The sequence below is a fragment of the Calliphora vicina genome, chromosome 4, assembly GCF_958450345.1.
Source record: "Calliphora vicina chromosome 4, idCalVici1.1, whole genome shotgun sequence".
Lineage (NCBI taxonomy): Eukaryota > Metazoa > Arthropoda > Insecta > Diptera > Calliphoridae > Calliphora > Calliphora vicina.
The window spans coordinates 97,824,471-97,842,302 of NC_088783.1; the positions used below are offsets into that span (position 1 = coordinate 97,824,471).

The following is a 17,832-nucleotide window of genomic DNA, read 5'->3' on the forward strand; positions in this document are numbered from 1 at the left end:
TTCCCATTAGCGAAGACATGTTATGGAGTTATTATTTTATACAATTTCTCATAATAAGCTTAAAATTGCGAAATTATTGATTTATATTTCGAAAAAATAGCAAAACGTTTTTTTATAAACTATACTTGGTCACAATTTTCAATCTTTGTTGGGAAAGATTAATAATTAATATCTAGTACGGATCGTTAGAGAATTATTACTATAAAATAATGTTATTCGGCATTCAAATTTGCACTGTAAAAATAAGTAATTGATAACTTTTGTAATTTTATATATATTTTAATAATATATAATGGAAAGTAATCATTATATATTTGTAGTCATATTACTATTACTTTTTCTTAATTTTGTAATTGAAAAATTCAATTAAAATTATTTGTAATTGTAATGTCCTATTGTCCAATTACACATTACAAGCAATGGTAATTGCAAAAATCCAATTACAAGGTAATGGTAATTATACCAGTAATATATTACACAATGTAATCATTACCCCCCAAGCCTTATAATGGGGTGTTATTTCATTTCTGTTTTGGGGTCTTATTTCATTTTTAAAATTGGAGTTTTATTGCATATGAAATAAGGTCCCAAATTTTGGGGAGTTATTTCATTTTATTTTTGGGGGTTATTTCATGCCGGCGAAAATGTATGGGAAATAGTAAATAGAAAGGTATATCGGGAATTGACATATCGAGCTATAATATGAGGCATGATCATATATTCCAATGACAAAGATGTGCGGCAGTTTTTTGATTATAATATGTGTTATATAATCCAATAAGTGTTGTCGTTTTAATTAGTTTTTAATTTTTGAAATTTAATTTCTTTCTTAACAATATTGAGGATGTAATTTTATTTCAAAGGGCATTTACAGTTTTTAAAGTCTTTACTTTCTGTTTTGATCGATACTTTATATGAATGTAAATACATATATATGGGCTACTCACATTAAATGTGCCAAAAATACTTTTGGTTTGGCTTATTTCATCCAACAGGTAGAAATTTTGTTATTAACACTCAAAATTTGAGTGTTATTTTGAAATTTCTTGTTTGCATGCCACTCATTTGTATTTCTCAATCTCTCTTAACAAATAAAACTTGGTTTCAGTCTCTAGCTTAGACGAATCTTACCTGTTAGTTGTTAAACCATCGTCTTAGAAGTAAATACACAAAATCCAGAGCGTTTGCGATAAATATTTTTTGTATATTGTAAAAACGCATAGATACAAAAGAAAACTGGTTTTGTTCGAAAAAAATTAAGGTTTTTGTTGGAATCTTGGTATTTAAAATGAGCAGTGATTAAATTAAATTTGTGAAACTAAAAAATAATACCTACCTACATACATAAATACATAAAATAAATAAAGTTGAAAAAGGAAAATTAATAATCATAATAATAATAAATAAATAAAGTCAAAATGCCCTGCTCTGCTGTAACGCTTTCTATAGCCACTATATCCGCCATTATTGCAACTGCTTTATTGGCAATTGCATTTTCCACAGATAACTGGTTGCATTACGAAGTGAAAAGAAACAACATACAGGTGTGTACCTCCTCCTTCATTCTAAAAAAAATCCCACACATACCTACATAATAAGACTATATAAATCCATACATATGAATATACATTTTTAAATATACATATGGTATGTATATATATATGTATCTTTTGTACATATGTAAAATACATATATACATACATATGTACATATTAAGTATTTATTAATGTATATTCATAATATGTAATATAAACAAATATGTAGGTACTCGTATTATGTTGAATTTATATTATTAACTTATTATACATAAATATTTACTAACTAAGTGTGTTTTTGGTTTTTTTATTTCGTTAGTGTAGTGAACGTTTTTTCTTTGGTTGTAGTTTTTCTCAATATCCAAACTTTCTACAACTTTTAGTGCCACCATTTAATAACTTTTTCTCAAAACTATACGTTATGTGTTTGATCATATTTGTATCTATGTTCATGTGTGTGTGTGTGTATGTAGTTGGGTAGGTCCACTGAGTACGTGTTCGTTTCATTGGAATGTGAGTTTAAAGAAGAAAACAAAAACACCAATAACAACAACAACAAATATGCGCTTAAACATAAAGAAAAAATTAAAAAAAATAGAGAAACTAAGTGTAAAAATATTTTAATATTTTACCCGCACCAAGAACCTGCTTGCATAAAAAAATATTTATTTGCTAAACTTACTCGTACATACAGTGACTCTCATTAATATTCGGTTTTTTATTCGAGTTATTAAAAGTCAACAAAATTAATACAAAAAATATTAAAAAATCGGTGATATTATTTTTTTTTATACATAAGTCACATTAGGAGATAAAAAAACTTATTTCAGAACTCTGAATATTGAACAAACAACATAAATAACAACAAAAACAAAAAACTTAAATAATTCACACTTCATTAATATTCGGTTTTTTTAGCACATACATATAACATTATTGTTTAAATAAAAATTTTAAAAAATAAACTAATATATGGTTGGACATGCCTTTATTTTTTATAACCTCAGAAAGATGATTTGGCATGTTATAAATATTTTTTTGTAAGTAATCAACATTGATTTTATCCCATTCTTCCTGCAGCCTTTTTTGCGTTCGTTTTTCGAAGAAACAGGATTTCTGCGGTCTCGGCGATCTAAATAGAATTCATGTCTGCGGACTGAGCAGGCGTATTAATCACTTTTGGACAATTATAAAGCAACCACTCTCGAATAACATGGACTTTATGCTAAGGGCCGTTGTCCTGATATAATTCAAAAGTTCTTGCAATTCCCATTTTTTTAAATTTTCAAATATACATCCTTGTTCATAATGCCTTTGACTAATACAAGTTTCTCAACCCCTTTCGCTGATATGCGGCCCCAAACCATTACACTTCTTCCTCCATGCTTAACTATTGGAGTAATATTTTTTGCTTTTAACTCCTAATTCGGCTTCCGCTACACCATAGGTTTTCCATCACTTCCAAATAAGGTAAATTAGCTTTCATCGAGAAAATTACGTCTTCCCACCAATTTACATGGTTTTTTTATATTCTCCTTAGTAAATTTTAACCGATTATTAAACGGCCGATTATTAAAAACCATTAAATTCACGAAAGTTGTTTTTCGAGCAATATGGCCGTTGAATCCTTTTTTTTAATGGCGTAACTTATTGTTGCATCTGAAACTGTCTTTCCAAATTCCGCCTTAACTTCAGTTACAATTTTGGGGGCACTTAAGAGTGGATTAGCCTTGATTTTTCCAACAAAACGGAGTTCTTCCACCTCGGTAAGCGTTTTTGGCTGTCCAGTTTATTTTTTAAAATCAATTACTGGATTTTATATCTTCGGATAATGTCACCGACAGTATTCAGCTTCATATTCAATATTTCAGCAATATATTTATATTTTTTTTTCCTTTTATGTAATGAAAATCACTGATTTTATTTAATCTATCGAAATAGGTTTTCCTTTTCGACCCACCGCGGCTTTTATAAAAAAACTTGAGAATGACAATGTTTATTCAGCTAACATTATTTATTTGATGTTAATTAATGAGTGTATCCCAATTTTACAAATATTTTATGTAAATATTCAGATTTACAGCGGTGAATTTTATGGTAAAACTAAAAAACAGAATATTAATGAAGCATGTATTGCTTTAGTATTTTAGTTTCTTATTATCTTAAAATAGATTCTCTCAATATTAATTAAAACCAAATGATGTAAAATGAGCTCTAAATATATATGTACCTTTAAGTAAAAAAATAAACATTAACAAGATGTCATTATATTCAGTAAGAATTTTCGGATTTCAGAAACTGATATATAAAAACCGAATATTAATGAGAGTCACTGTAGCACTGTAGGGTTGTCATTCGAATAAAAATTAATCGAATAATGATGATGAAATCTTTGTTTGTTTGAATGAACAACAATTTTTAATTTAGAATAAAAAAAATTCGATGAATAACACTATGCTGCACCATAAATATCCCCTGTATATTCTCATATAGCAATTCTGTTTTATTAAAGTACATAGTGTTCGGAAATACTTATAGTTTTTCCCGATTACTTCGTTTAGTACTTTTTTATTTGCAAATGTAAGTAAAATAACGATATTGTTAAAGTTACAACTTCAAAAAATCAAAAGTATGTACATATATTGTTTTTAGTTGATCTTGAGGCAGTAAACTTTTATTTCTTATTTTAATAAAAAAAAATATTGAAGTAGCTTTCCAAAACACCTAAGCAAATAAAATTCGATTAAATAATGAATGAGTTATGCTAATTTTTGTGATAACATGTTTTTGAATAAAATTTTTTATTCATAATTGGGCTGACTATGTAATTATCGAATAATCATACTTACTCCCTAAGTAAGTATCGAGATAATTTGATTGTTTTTGAAAATCACTTGATTCTCAGAAAAGGGGCGCTTAATTGGCCAAATTATAAAAGGATCAGTTAAAAATTTTGCTTAAATTCTACATATGTATTTAAGGAAATGAAATTCATTATAAAGTATGTATTTCAATATCTACGGTAGGGTATAATCGGTCATATCCGAATGTAAGAAGGTTCCGGTAGTTACCGTTTAAAAATATCGCTCCACGCAAAACATTTGAGAATCGCTGTAAACATAGTTTGAGTATCTATGAGCAGACATTTATTTGTGTGTGTGTATTTTATTGTGAAACAGGTTTCGAGTTCGTTTGAAAGAAAATATACTCTTGAAAATATCAACAACATCAACTGTGTTAAATTTACGTAGTTTTTCTCTTGACAAAATTTTGTTCAATGAGTTTAACTACTCACTACATACATAAATACATACATACATGCATACATACATTTCGAGAAAAATATTTAACATTTTTTAAAGAATTTTTTTTTGGAAATTGGTACACAAATGTAAATAGTTTAAATGATAAACAAAATCTATCTATAGTGATTTAAAAAGAAATTAATTCAATTTTGCTATATCAATTTTATGTGATCGCATTGCTTAAACAGAATATTCGTGGTTGTCATAGAATCTAATCATTGTTGGAATCGATTTTGAAAACGACAAAAAATGTACATTTCACTTATGAAATATAATGATTGGATTCTATGACAAGCCCGATAAAATATTTTTCATGGGTATTCAAAATTCTTTAAATATTTCTTTATTGCCGGTTAAGTACCTATGATTAGTTGACGGCACGGAAAAATGACGGCAATCGAAAAATTTGCTCTAAATTTATAAAGCCTAAAAATTCATTTTATTAAAAAATCAATTCAATTTCTTTAATTATAAAATATGCATATTTAAGCAATAAGGAAACAATTGAAGTTTTTCAAGAAATAATGAATTTTTTAAATTTGTGCTTTGCTGTGATTCCAAATACATACATATTTATGTACCTATTTCGTTTTTCTTAAAGTACTGTTAATTTAAATTAACGTTTTTGTTTCTTTTAATAAAAAATGTAAACTAGTAAAAAAGTGAATAATTGATCATATAAAAGTGAATAAGTACTCCGTGAATGAAAACTTCACGTATTTATATTCACCCCTGTTTTTGATTTTTGCAGTCTGCTGTTGTTAAGCTGTTTGACAGCTAGGAAGTACAAAGTACTACACAAAGTAAATTAATAAAGTAGACTCAGTAGAACAGCTGACTATTTTTTTTACTTTGGTCTGAACTGTCAATTCACTTGTGGTTGTTGTGGCGAAAAATACAACAAGCCCAAAAGCAAAAACAACAACAGGCAACTTTGACAGCTCAGACCTTAAACCAAAAACAAAATTGCTTGTGGTTTTTGTAAATGTTGTATTTGTTGTAGTACTGTCGCTACTTTATTAATTTACTTTGGTACTACATGTTGTTTTTGGTAAAGTGTTATTTGTTGTAGAATTGGCTATACTGGGCTATACCTGTAAATAAATTTGCCTTGGCTGATACAATGTGAAGTCGACAACACAATTTTTTTATTTTTTCTTCGTTTTTTTAGTTGCTTGAACTGTCAAATTCACTTCTGTTTATTGCAAAGAAAAAACACATCGCAGAATCAATAAAAAACAAATTGACTGTTGTTTTTATAAATATTGTATTTGTTGCAGATCTGACAATACCATCCATAAATTATGTTATCGTGACGTGATTCACGTGATCAGAATTAAAATTAATCATGCGTGAGTGAGTCATTTAGTAATAAAAATGCGTGCGTGAATTATGCATGGCTTTTCACGCACTCACGAGCAAATTTTTGTTCAAAGTACAAATATTATTTTTTATCCTGATAAAACAAGAATTTAATCTTAATCATTTAAATGACTAGTCATTAAAATTTTATATTAACATATTGTTCAAAAACAATTATGTATAAGAATAAAACAAAAATTAAAACAATAAGTAGGTACTACGAACAAAAAAATATATGTATTTATATGATTAAAAAATAAACTTTTTCAATATTTGAAAACAAATATTGAAAAAATTTAGATGTTATTTTGACGATTTCTGAAACTTTAATGTATTACTCAGTCGTTGAATCCACGTAGGTAAGCAGTTTCATATACTTTACAAATAACTGTCTTTTCGAAAGAAAGGTTCAATACTTTATGTGAATAATTAAGTTTCCGCTGATATCTTGTAAATTTCAGTTTTTGGTACAAGTTTAGTGGTTAGCCGGCCAGTGAAAATTATTTTATGCAGCAATTTAACTTTAAATAATATAATTCAAAACTGTATAAAGATATATGATCGAATCTTCTAAGACCATAAACATATCTTGTTATACAATTACAAATTACATTATAGACGTCTTAATGTAATGGGGGTCAGGCGGCATGTATTGCTTGAGTATTGGGACATGTATTCGATACATATGGAATTCCATGTGTATGTCAAAATTCACGTTATACATACGATTCATAATTTCCACGAATGAACGTACATATATATTTATTTAAAACATTTTTAAATCACAATAAATATATTTAATGCAATGAAACTTATATTGTTATGATTTTTCTTTACTCTTTTTTGTATTGTGTTTTATATTTTGCACTCACATAGTGTTGTATTTCAAAATACAACACTGTCATACACACGAAAATAGAACATGCTCTAATTGCCAAAAATGTCACGAGTAATACACATGTATTTTACATACACAAAGTTTCATATGGATCACAGGGTATGCATATGTTTACATGTGGAAAAATTACCCACTATATGGCACAAAACACAAGCAATACATGCCGTATTTGCGGCCTGTGTTCGATTCCCAGCCGCTGCCAATCAACATCAGTTTATAATAATTATTAGTTTACTAATAACTAATATTTATCACAGCGCCCTCCTTCGGTGGTATAACATTAAAACGCCACCGAAGTAATATAAATAAATAAAGGTTGTTGGCTTGAATAAAGCGCCATCTCACCACCAGAGGCGCTGCAACCTGCACTAATAATAAACATAACGCGCAATTGCAGAGTTGTCAATAAAAGCTTTTCACCTCCTTTCACCACCTTTCCTTTTACAATCTATCCCCTTTCCAAAGAAAGTAACACTATTAATATATAGGCATATTAATTGCCTGCGTGTTCCATCATCTTTATATTTAGCTACGCCATCAATTCATACATTTTCTATTCAAGCTTTGAGCATTAAAATGACAAACCTTTAGTCCTATATCCTGTTTGCAAAAGATGTGTAGCAATGTTTCAGATTTAGTTCCGGAACTGCAAGTAACTAAATTATTAAACGTTACCATTATTAGAAACAAATGTTATAATTAGATAAAAAAAACGCTTGCGGTTAAAATTTTACTAAGTTTAAAAACAAAATAAATAGGGAAAACTTGTAACAATATATGTAAATAAAAAATACTAAATAACTAAAGTAGGATTATAATTAAATAAAGCTATATGATAAATAAGAAAATTAAATAATGTGTAATTGGATTCTTTTAAGAAATGTGAAAGGAATAATTAGTTTTATAAATCCTCTAACGAATTCAACACATAAGGCAGATCCGCTTTTAGATTTTTTAACGTAAATGTATTGTAAAAACTGCATGAATTTGTATATAACCCTACAAGAAATGGCTGATGGAAACTAACACACTACCAATTTATTTACCAACACATGCATAACACAGCACAAGTTGGAAAGAGAAAACAATAGTTGGAAAGAGAAAACAAGTCACATATACACGAATGTTTACATCAGCTTTTGCACGATGCCCGTAATAAAATGATGGGAACTACTGATGTATAAATCCATCAGCAATACCCATCAGATGATGCATCAAATGACTGTTACTGTTCTTGTAGGGTAACTTATTGCAGCCTTTAAAATGCAGCGATTAAACTGAGTAAGCAAATGGGGGCAATACTGCAATATTTCTTAAAATATTATTTTTGTCATTATGACAAGTTAGTTTAATTGCTGTTGGTGGATTAACGTTTTGCGATTTTCCATTTTTGTTATTTTTATTTACAATTCTGCAAATGTTTTTGATAATTGGAGGCTCCAATTCAATTGCAAGATTTTCATAATTTGCAATAATTATACCCTTCACCATGAGTGGCAAGGGTACTTATATTATATAAGTTTGTCATTCCGTTTGTAATTTCTACATTTTTCATTTGCGACCCCACAAAGTATATGTATATTCTGTATCGTTATAGATAGCGAAGTCGATATAGCCATGTCCCTCTGTCCGTCTGTATGTTGAAATGAACTCTCCGTAGCCCGAAATAACTTGATTCATACATCAATATATCGTGAATTTTTCCATCTCGGTTGCTATTTAAAATCGTCAAAATCGGCCCACAAATGGCTGAGATATAAGGAAAAAACCTTGACAACCTCGATTTTTGGCCTATTTTTGATCTATATCTGGATTACTAAGTCATTAATATAGACTATATGGATATCTAATGATAGATGTTTCAAAGCCCATTGCAACCATGTATATTAGTACGTTGGACCTACAATGGGTCAAAATCGGGACATTTTTTTTAACTCAATTTTTTTTTTTCATCAAACAATTTTTTTGTCATAAATTCTTTTTCAAAAAAAAATTAAAAAACAATTTCTAAAAAAAAAATTTTGAAGAAAAAAAATAGATTAGTTAGAGACACTGAGAATTGTCTTCTCGCTAGATTACATGGGATGTATAAAATAATCAATTGACTTCTTTCTACACTACAAAGAGCACATGATGAGACAAATGACCCCAAATATATACATAAATTGGAGTCAACAAAGTTAGTTCCAATAACTGTTTATAAGGGATACATTGAGTACTTGCGTAAGTAAAAACTATTTTGGGGGAAAACAAATTATTTGGTAAAACAAAAATTTGGTAAAAAAAAAGTTGGTGGAAAAAATTTTTGGTTAAAAAATTATGTAAAAAAATTTTTGTGGCAGTCGCTGTTTGTTTTGCTTTTATCTCAGTCATATGTGGGCCGATTTTAAATCGACTATAGCGGATATATTGATGTATCAATCATGTATGAAAGTTAGTTGGGGGCTTCGGAAAGTTGATTTCAACAGACAGACGGACATGGCTATATAATGAAAAATTTATAAATTACAAACGGATTGACAAACTTTCCACTGATGGTAAATGGTATAAAAACAAAACCATGAATACAAAAAATGTTCATGCACCAAAATTAAATTACATATAAGATACTTTCAGCTTCATTTATTATGATTTTGGTCGAATTAAATTAATTATATTCCATATATATGCACATCTTCACAAATAAGTTGATTAAGGTGGTTTTAGAAGATTCGACTTGCAGTTCATCTTGCTAAGGAGCTAATAAAATTGTATTTCAGTAGTATGAAGTAAAATGAACTGCTGTTAGTTTTTGTTTTGCTTTTTTTACATAGAAATACTTCCCTGTCAATTGCCATTAATAATTCTGTGGTGGTTTGGAAAAACTAAGTAACTCCACTTTTTTAGAAAATTGAGATAAAACCAAAAATAGAAAGTACGTTTCATTTACGAAAGTAGTTTCTCATTTAAAAGTTATTATCACGTAAAAACTTGTTAACTCCATGCATTTTTTGAAAAAACAAGGTAACTCCATATTTTCTTAAAAAACTGAAAAATTAGAAGTTTAAAACGACGTTGTTTCGAAAAACTTAGAGAGAAAGAACGAAACAGAGCAAATTCGGATCTTTGGGTTAAAATTTTTAACCTAAAACAAGAAAAAAAATTTTGATTGTATATAAGTATAAAAGGAAAAAAAACTGGGTAACTCCATTTTTTCGTAAAAAACAGATAAATTAACGTACTGAGTTAAATAGTCAATGTTTTACCACAAATGATTACTAAAGTTGCCTTAATTCCGTAAAATATAACAATAAATTAAAAAAATATTTTTTTTTTGGAAAAACTAGGTAACTCCATTTTTCGAAAAAAACAAGGTAACTGACATCGATTTTCGGTTTTAATGTCCAAAAATGAGGTCAATGGAACCAGAAATCTTCTACATTATTTAAAATTATGTTTTGTTTAATGCGCATGCGTAATAACATAAATTCATATTAAATAATTAGTGAAATATGTTTAAAACATTAAGTGTTTTTCTGGTTTTTTAAAAAAATGAAGTTACCTAGTTTTTATTACATATAGTCTATACCATTCGTACTCTTCTTTTGATATTGTGATAGCGGCACGGCGAAAATCTTGTGAATACAATACATATTAAAAAATTCAAGATATACTATAAATTTGTAACTATTTCTTAATTCGAGTTTGTACAATTATGTTTGTTTACAATGTGTGGTAAAATTGGTTTACTAACCTTTCTTATAGTTTATAAGTATTTTTGACAGTAGAGTTAGTTTTGCGACAGCCTTCCGTTCATATTATTCTTTGATTATTCCAATTTAAAGCAGACATTAAAAAATTCATTGTATACCTATATTTAATTAATTTCCGGTTGATACTCATATATAGAAACAACAAATATATTGCTAAAAATTACAATATTTAACACTCGTGTTTTCACAAATGTACAAAATAATGGACATGACACGTTCATTTCAAGTTATTACGTTTGGCCTATTCCTGCTTTGAAAAGTTTTTTTTAAGTTGGAATTAAACTAAATTAAATCAATCTTAAAAAACATTTTATGGTAGAAACAAAATCACATTTTAATAACAGTCATACGTTGATAACTACTCATTGACGATTTCAGATTAGTACTCACGCAATTGTCATAATATTTCTACAAATATTGGAGATATAAACCTGTTACAGTAGTTTTGAGTTACCTGCCTTTCACTTAAGAGCATTTTGCATATAAGTGCACAAAACTTGTGCTTTGTATATTTATTTACCAAACTCCATATAAATTCGTTAAACTAAGTGCATTGTTCATACCTGCACATTTAAGATAAGTACATAATACTGTTACGAAATTGTACTTGAATTCAAATATAACGATTTTAACGGCTGATTTAAAAGTAACCTAATGCTTTCAACAGTGCTGTAATAGCAAACTGTAACATATCTGTGAGCATTATTAACATTGAATAAAAGCTTTCAGTTGACCATTGACCACAGCGTTGGCAACGCTGTTTGCTGCGACCGTATATTCGAATTCGAATATTCAGTTAAAGAACATTGTAGAAAGTACACCACAGATGGCGTATGTATTAGAAACCTCTAGACAGTAAAAAAGAAATCTAGACTGCAGATGGCAGTGTTATAAATAGTGACAGAGGTTGCAATTTAGTGAGTTTATCAGAGACGCTTTTCGAACAAACATCAACTGAGTGCTGTGTTTTTCAAGTGAATTCGTGTACATTATAAAGTGTGCCTGAATTTCTGCGAATTTATAAACGTGTATAAAAAACATTGAGTGACTATTTAATTCTGTGGTTGTTGTACATTTTAAATAAATAAAGAGTTGTTACAATTTTTAAAGGTTTATTTAAAGGAAATAAACAAACGTTTTGAAAAGGTTAAAACGTAACAATACTTTTGGAAGCTATAACTGGTTTTCATGAAAAAAATTTCACTTAGCTGCCTAATACAAAATTAAATCAAAACAAAATAAGGAAAATACGATTTCGAAAAAAAGAGAAGTTTGCAACTTCTAATAATTTGAAACGTAGCTAAAATAACAAATTTGTCGTTATGTTTAGACGGAAAAATCACAAAGCTTCATGTAAATTATTTGCCGTTAGCTGCTTTTTTGGGCAGTAAACTAAAATGCACTTACCAGCATCAATGAGCACGTAAGTGTATTAAGGTTAACTGCATTTTTATCTTACCTGCACAAAATATCGTGCAAAGTTGGTTGTGCAGGTAAGTCAAAATTACTGTACTAGTTTTACACATCAATAAGTCTCTCCTCGATGCAATAAATCTGTAATTTTTAAACGGTTAGTCCGAAAGGGCGGAGCCTTATGGCCCCTGAGTGGAGTACCACAGGTATATAAAAAATTAAATGTATGCAAAATTTGTAAAATCGGATCGAGATAAAAAATTTGGCTTAATTTTTTATTGTTCATATACTCGAGGTACCCCACTCCTTGGTGATTTACTATCCGTTTAGAAGTTACAGATTTATGTCCATTTTTTCAGTTCCCCAATAAATATTACTTCTTCAGGTCACTAAAATCTTCATCTGCACTCGAATAATAAAACAAAATTCGATTCAAAAACAACATTCGGGTATTAAACTTAATTTACTGGTTAATCGTCAAGTGAAAAAGCCTGCCCTAAAGGTAGGATCACACGATTGCCGCAATGAACCAATTTAATACAATTTTTATTGTGCTGAATTGGGGCCCAATAAAGAAATTGTCCCAATCAAATTCTCTGCAGTCACATGATTGCTTCATTTTATATAAATTTGATTGTCGTAAATTGGCGCAAAGCGATTTAGTGGCAATAATTGTCGTGCTAGATTTTAAATTTTGTTTTGTTTACATAAATGTAAAAACAATCTATTTTTGAAAAAATTATTTGTTAAATAAAAAAAGAAAATTGCGTCGGCCTTAATTATCATATAAAAAAATTAATAAAGAAATGTTAAAAGATGTATGTGGGTCAGAGAGTGGCTCACAAAAACAATATTTCATTTACAAAAATTAATATTGGCGCTAATTGTCTTCTTTGATTGCCGCACTAGAACACAATAAATATTGGTGTATTTTTAACATTTTTATTGGTGCATGTTGCCTATCAAGGCGAATTTATACAAGGTGGAGTCAGTCAAACAGCTGATAATTTTTTTTTCGCTTTTTGGTTCTAACAATTGTCAAATCTTGTTTTTATATTTAAATATCTACATATTCTAAGCTTATTAACAAAATATTTATTGTTTACATAAACAAGTAAAGCCCTCACTATTCAATTATCTACACTATATTAAGTTTAAATACTTATTTGTTAAATTTTTCATTTTGGTTTTTTGACATTTGTTAAGACCAATCATTGTTTTTGTAGAACTAACACCACCTTGTATTAATTCGCCTTGTTGCCTATCAAGCATTCACATGATTGCCGCACCAGGGTTGCATTTGATTGGGCCAAATAAGCACAATATTGTTGTGGTTTGACATATGAGCCAATAAGTTGTGAAATCACACGATTGACGTATAAAATAGACCAATAATTGGTGCATTGCGGCAATCGTGTGATCCTACCTTAAGAATAAGAAATCTATCTATGAATATATGGTTATTTTTGCATTGTGCTTATTGCCACATTTTTCCACCAAATTTGTATTTATTATATCTACAATAATAATAACCCACGCTTAAGTGTCCCCAAAATTGTTACTGAAGTTAAGACGGAATTTGGAAAGACAGTTTCAGAAGCAACAATAAGTCACGCCATTAAAAATAAGAGTTCAACGGTCGTATTGCCCGAAAAACAACTTTCGTGAATTTAATGAGTTTTTTCGGGCAATACGTCCGTTGAATAATCGGTTAAAATTTAATATATAACAAGTAAGAGAGCTATATTCGACTGTGCCGAATCTTTTATACTCTTCACCAAATTATACTTTAAAATAAAAATTTTAAATATTTTTAGGTAAACAAAATTTAAATTTTTTTCCAGTTGTTTTTTAAATTTTTTTTTTAGTTTTTAGTTTATAATTTTTTTTTTTAATATTCATGAAAAAAATTTTTGTCAAAAAAAAATTCGGGTTAAAAAAATTTTTTTGCGATTTTGGGTCAAAAATAGGTAAAAAATCGAGTTTGTCCCTTATATCTCAGCCATTTGTGGACCGATTTTCTCGATTTTAAATAGTAACCGAGCCGCAAGAATTTCGGAGATATTGAAGTATCATTCGTGTATGTAAGTTATTTGGGGCTTCAGAAAGTTGATTTCAACACACAGACGGACATGGCTATATCGACTCCGCTATTTATAACGATTCAGAATATATATACTTTGTGGGGTCGCAAATGAAAAATGTAGAAATTACAAACGGAATGACAAACATATATATACCCTTGCCACTCATGGTGAAGGGTATAAAAATATGTAAATTGGTGGGAAGATGTAATTTTCTCGAAGAAAGCAAATTTAACTTATTTGGAAGTGATGGAAAAACTATGGTGTGGCAGAATTAGGAGTTAAAAGGAAAAAATATTAATCCATGGAGGAAGAAGTGTAATGGTTTGGGGCTGCATATTAGCGAAAGGAGTTGGGAAACTGGTATTAATCGAAGGCATTATGATCAAGGATGTTTATTTGAACATTTTGAGAGATAATTTGAAACAATCTGCAGAAAAAATGGGTATTGCAAGATCTTTTGAATTGTATCAGGACAATGACCCTAAGCATAAAGCCCACGTTGTTCGTGAGTGGATGCTTTATAATTGTCCAAAAGTGATTAATACGTCTGCTCAGTCCCCAGACATGAATCCCATAGAAAATTTATGGGACTATATAGATCGCCGAGTCCGCGGAAATCCCGTTTCTTCGAAAAAGGAAGTCAAAAAAAGGCTGCAGGAATAATGGAATAAAATCGGTGTTGATTACTTGCAAACAAATTTGTATAACATGCCAAATAGTCTTTCTGAGGATGTTAAATTATTTTTTTAAATTTGTATTTAAACAATAAAAAAATATTAATGAAGTGTTTTTTTGTTTTTGTTAATGTTGTTTGTTCAATATTCAGAATTCTGAAATAAGTTGTTTTTGATCTCTTAATATGTCCGGTTCACCGGTTTTTTATTATTTTCTATTAATTTTGTTCACTTTTAATGACTGGAATAAAAAAACCGAATATTAATGAGAGTCACTGTATATATGTCCTTAAGCTGGAATATACTGTTTGACGATTAACCTTAGCAGGGCATTTTTTAAGAATTTGATTTTTAAGATTTGTAATGGCAGTCAAACCAACTGCAAATTTTGTCCATATCCGTAATTTCTTTAAAATTGATTATGAGTAAAGTATTAAAATTTATTGCAATTCAACTATTTTATGAAAATTTATTTTGTTTAATACAAGGTATTAAAATTTATTGTAATTCAACTATTTTTTTTCCAAATTTTGATCCTGCTTAAAATTTTTGTAATTTTTTATTGTTTACTGATCTTTGACGAATTTACAAATGAACGTTTAATTATAAAGCTTATCATTGAATTCTTTAGAATATGTACATATGTATGTTATTTCACAAACATAGAAATTATTTCCAGATTTTTGCTTATTATGTATGTATGTAAAAATCTTAAGATTTCCATAAAAATAATGATTCATAATTGCAACAAATCGATCGATAATTTAATGCATAATGATTAATGTTAGTTTTTTTCAGGTTCTGAATATAGACCAATTACTTAAATATTATAAACGATGCACGGTTTGGAGTATGGACCAAAGTCGCAAGAATAGCACTGTTTCGATTTTGTCCCCTACATCTGTTACAATAAAGACTGATATACATACGTACAAGTTTTTCTTTCTTCAACATGTTTTAAATATTTGAAGACAAATAAAAAACAATACCCGTTTCTGGTGCCACTTTCGTAAAAGCTTTAGGTATAGAATGCATACATCTAGAGTAGTTAGTAGTACAGTGTTATAACGTTTCCTCTTTCCTGGTCCGTAAAAAAATGTTTCTTTTACTTCTCTTTATCCAATATGTGCTTTTGTTGACCGCAATTTAATTGTCGATTCAATACTCAAGCTCTTGACACTTTCACAAGTAGTACTCAGATGCATATTAAAAAAATGTTTTGCTATTATTATTAGACTTGGGTAGTTCATGAACGAACTAGTTCGATTAAACGATTCCATTATTTGAAATTGTTTGCTCACTTAGTTCAGTATTGAACAGGTTTTTTCTGCTTCTTTTAATACGAATTCTGACATATTGCCGAAAAAATAAGGGTCATAATGGATAGAATCCGTTCTCAGAATTATACGGCAACTGACAGCAAATTAAAAACGCAAGGAGCATTTTAAGCTCTAGTATCATATCTGTTGTTTTAGTTCAGAACAGAGAGACTATTTTACTATTTTATTATAAGACATGTATCCAGAGTTCGAAAAAAAACACTAACATACCGTACGTTAGTATATTGTACTGTACATCTTCATCTACCGTACACATACACATTCGCTACAAAATGTACGAAATACCTTAAAAAATTTTAAAGTTTGCGAACATGTACATATACAATATACCGTACACTACGATCGCTATCTTCGCTAGCTACATGTACCCTAAAAAGTTCACTACGTGTACGCTAAAATCTTTTTTTTTAGCTTAAGCGACAAGCCCCTGTCACAAAAAAACAAAAATTTTCAAAGTTCACGATACACAGTTACAGAACCCTAATTTAGTGGAATTAAATTCGTATCTTCTAAACGCTTGGCCAAATTAATTTCATTATATGGAAATATTGCAGGCAAGGGGCTAAGCTAATAAAGTAATGCGAAATGGGTACTGCTACTTCAGTAGAATGAGCGGGAGAGGCTGCTAAACTACACTACCTCGGAAGAAATTCTATACTATTTTCAATTCTAAGAAATTATTTTAATATATCTTTCAAAAAATTTAAATTTTATAAGTAATTTTATTTATAGCAAGTAACTATATAAATCTATAAATTCTATCTATGTAGTCTATAATATAGGCTTGATATTGGTAAAAAAAATTAGGACTGCATCTCACAGCATTAGTAACTGGCAACCTTCCGAAAATTCAAAAAGTAAAAAAAAAATCTATAAGAATATGGCTATTGGTTATCACAAACTGCGGAAAATATATTTTTATTTTTCTGATTTACCAAGCCTCATATTCCATCTACATAAAAAAAGTAAAAATACCACTTAAAGAAAACCTTGTACTATCCTGCTTTCTCCCACAGTGCGATAGCTCGATATTTTAAATTGATTACACTGTACAACACAAACAAAATTACAAGGTCTGACCAATAAATATTGATAGAGTAGATAAAAAAAAGACACGTGTATCGGCGTTTTGAAAGTTTACATCTGAATTTCATTTGAGGGGGGGTTAAAGTTTCCCAACTCTGGCACATTCTTCTTATTAATCGGCATGAGAAACCATGTCATCATTTCATTTTAAGTATAAAATGTGTTGAGCAAATTTATGTAAAATGTTACGGAGAATATTTTTGTAGAATATGTTAAGCCTCTAATTCCTCAAGGCATAGGTCTTTTTTGTCACACCATTAAAACAGGGATTTAAGGGGTTAAAATGTTCCGCAAAAATATTATCCGTGAAAATTTACTATAAGTTCCTGAATACACCAAAATGGAAAATTCAACCAGAAAGTGAGAAATAAGACACAACA

General features: G+C 29.1%; 1 protein-coding gene across 1 annotated transcript in view; it reads left to right on the plus strand.

The window, feature by feature from the left end:
* The first annotated feature begins 1,137 nt into the window (after positions 1-1,137).
* Positions 1,138-17,832, plus strand: part of LOC135956926 (uncharacterized) — a 41,514-nt gene continuing 24,819 nt past the window's right edge. Inside the window, exon 1 of the mRNA XM_065507537.1 lies at positions 1,138-1,544. Within this exon, the coding sequence (XP_065363609.1) occupies positions 1,419-1,544 (126 nt within the window). The 5' untranslated portion in view covers positions 1,138-1,418. The remainder of the gene's footprint in view (positions 1,545-17,832) is intronic.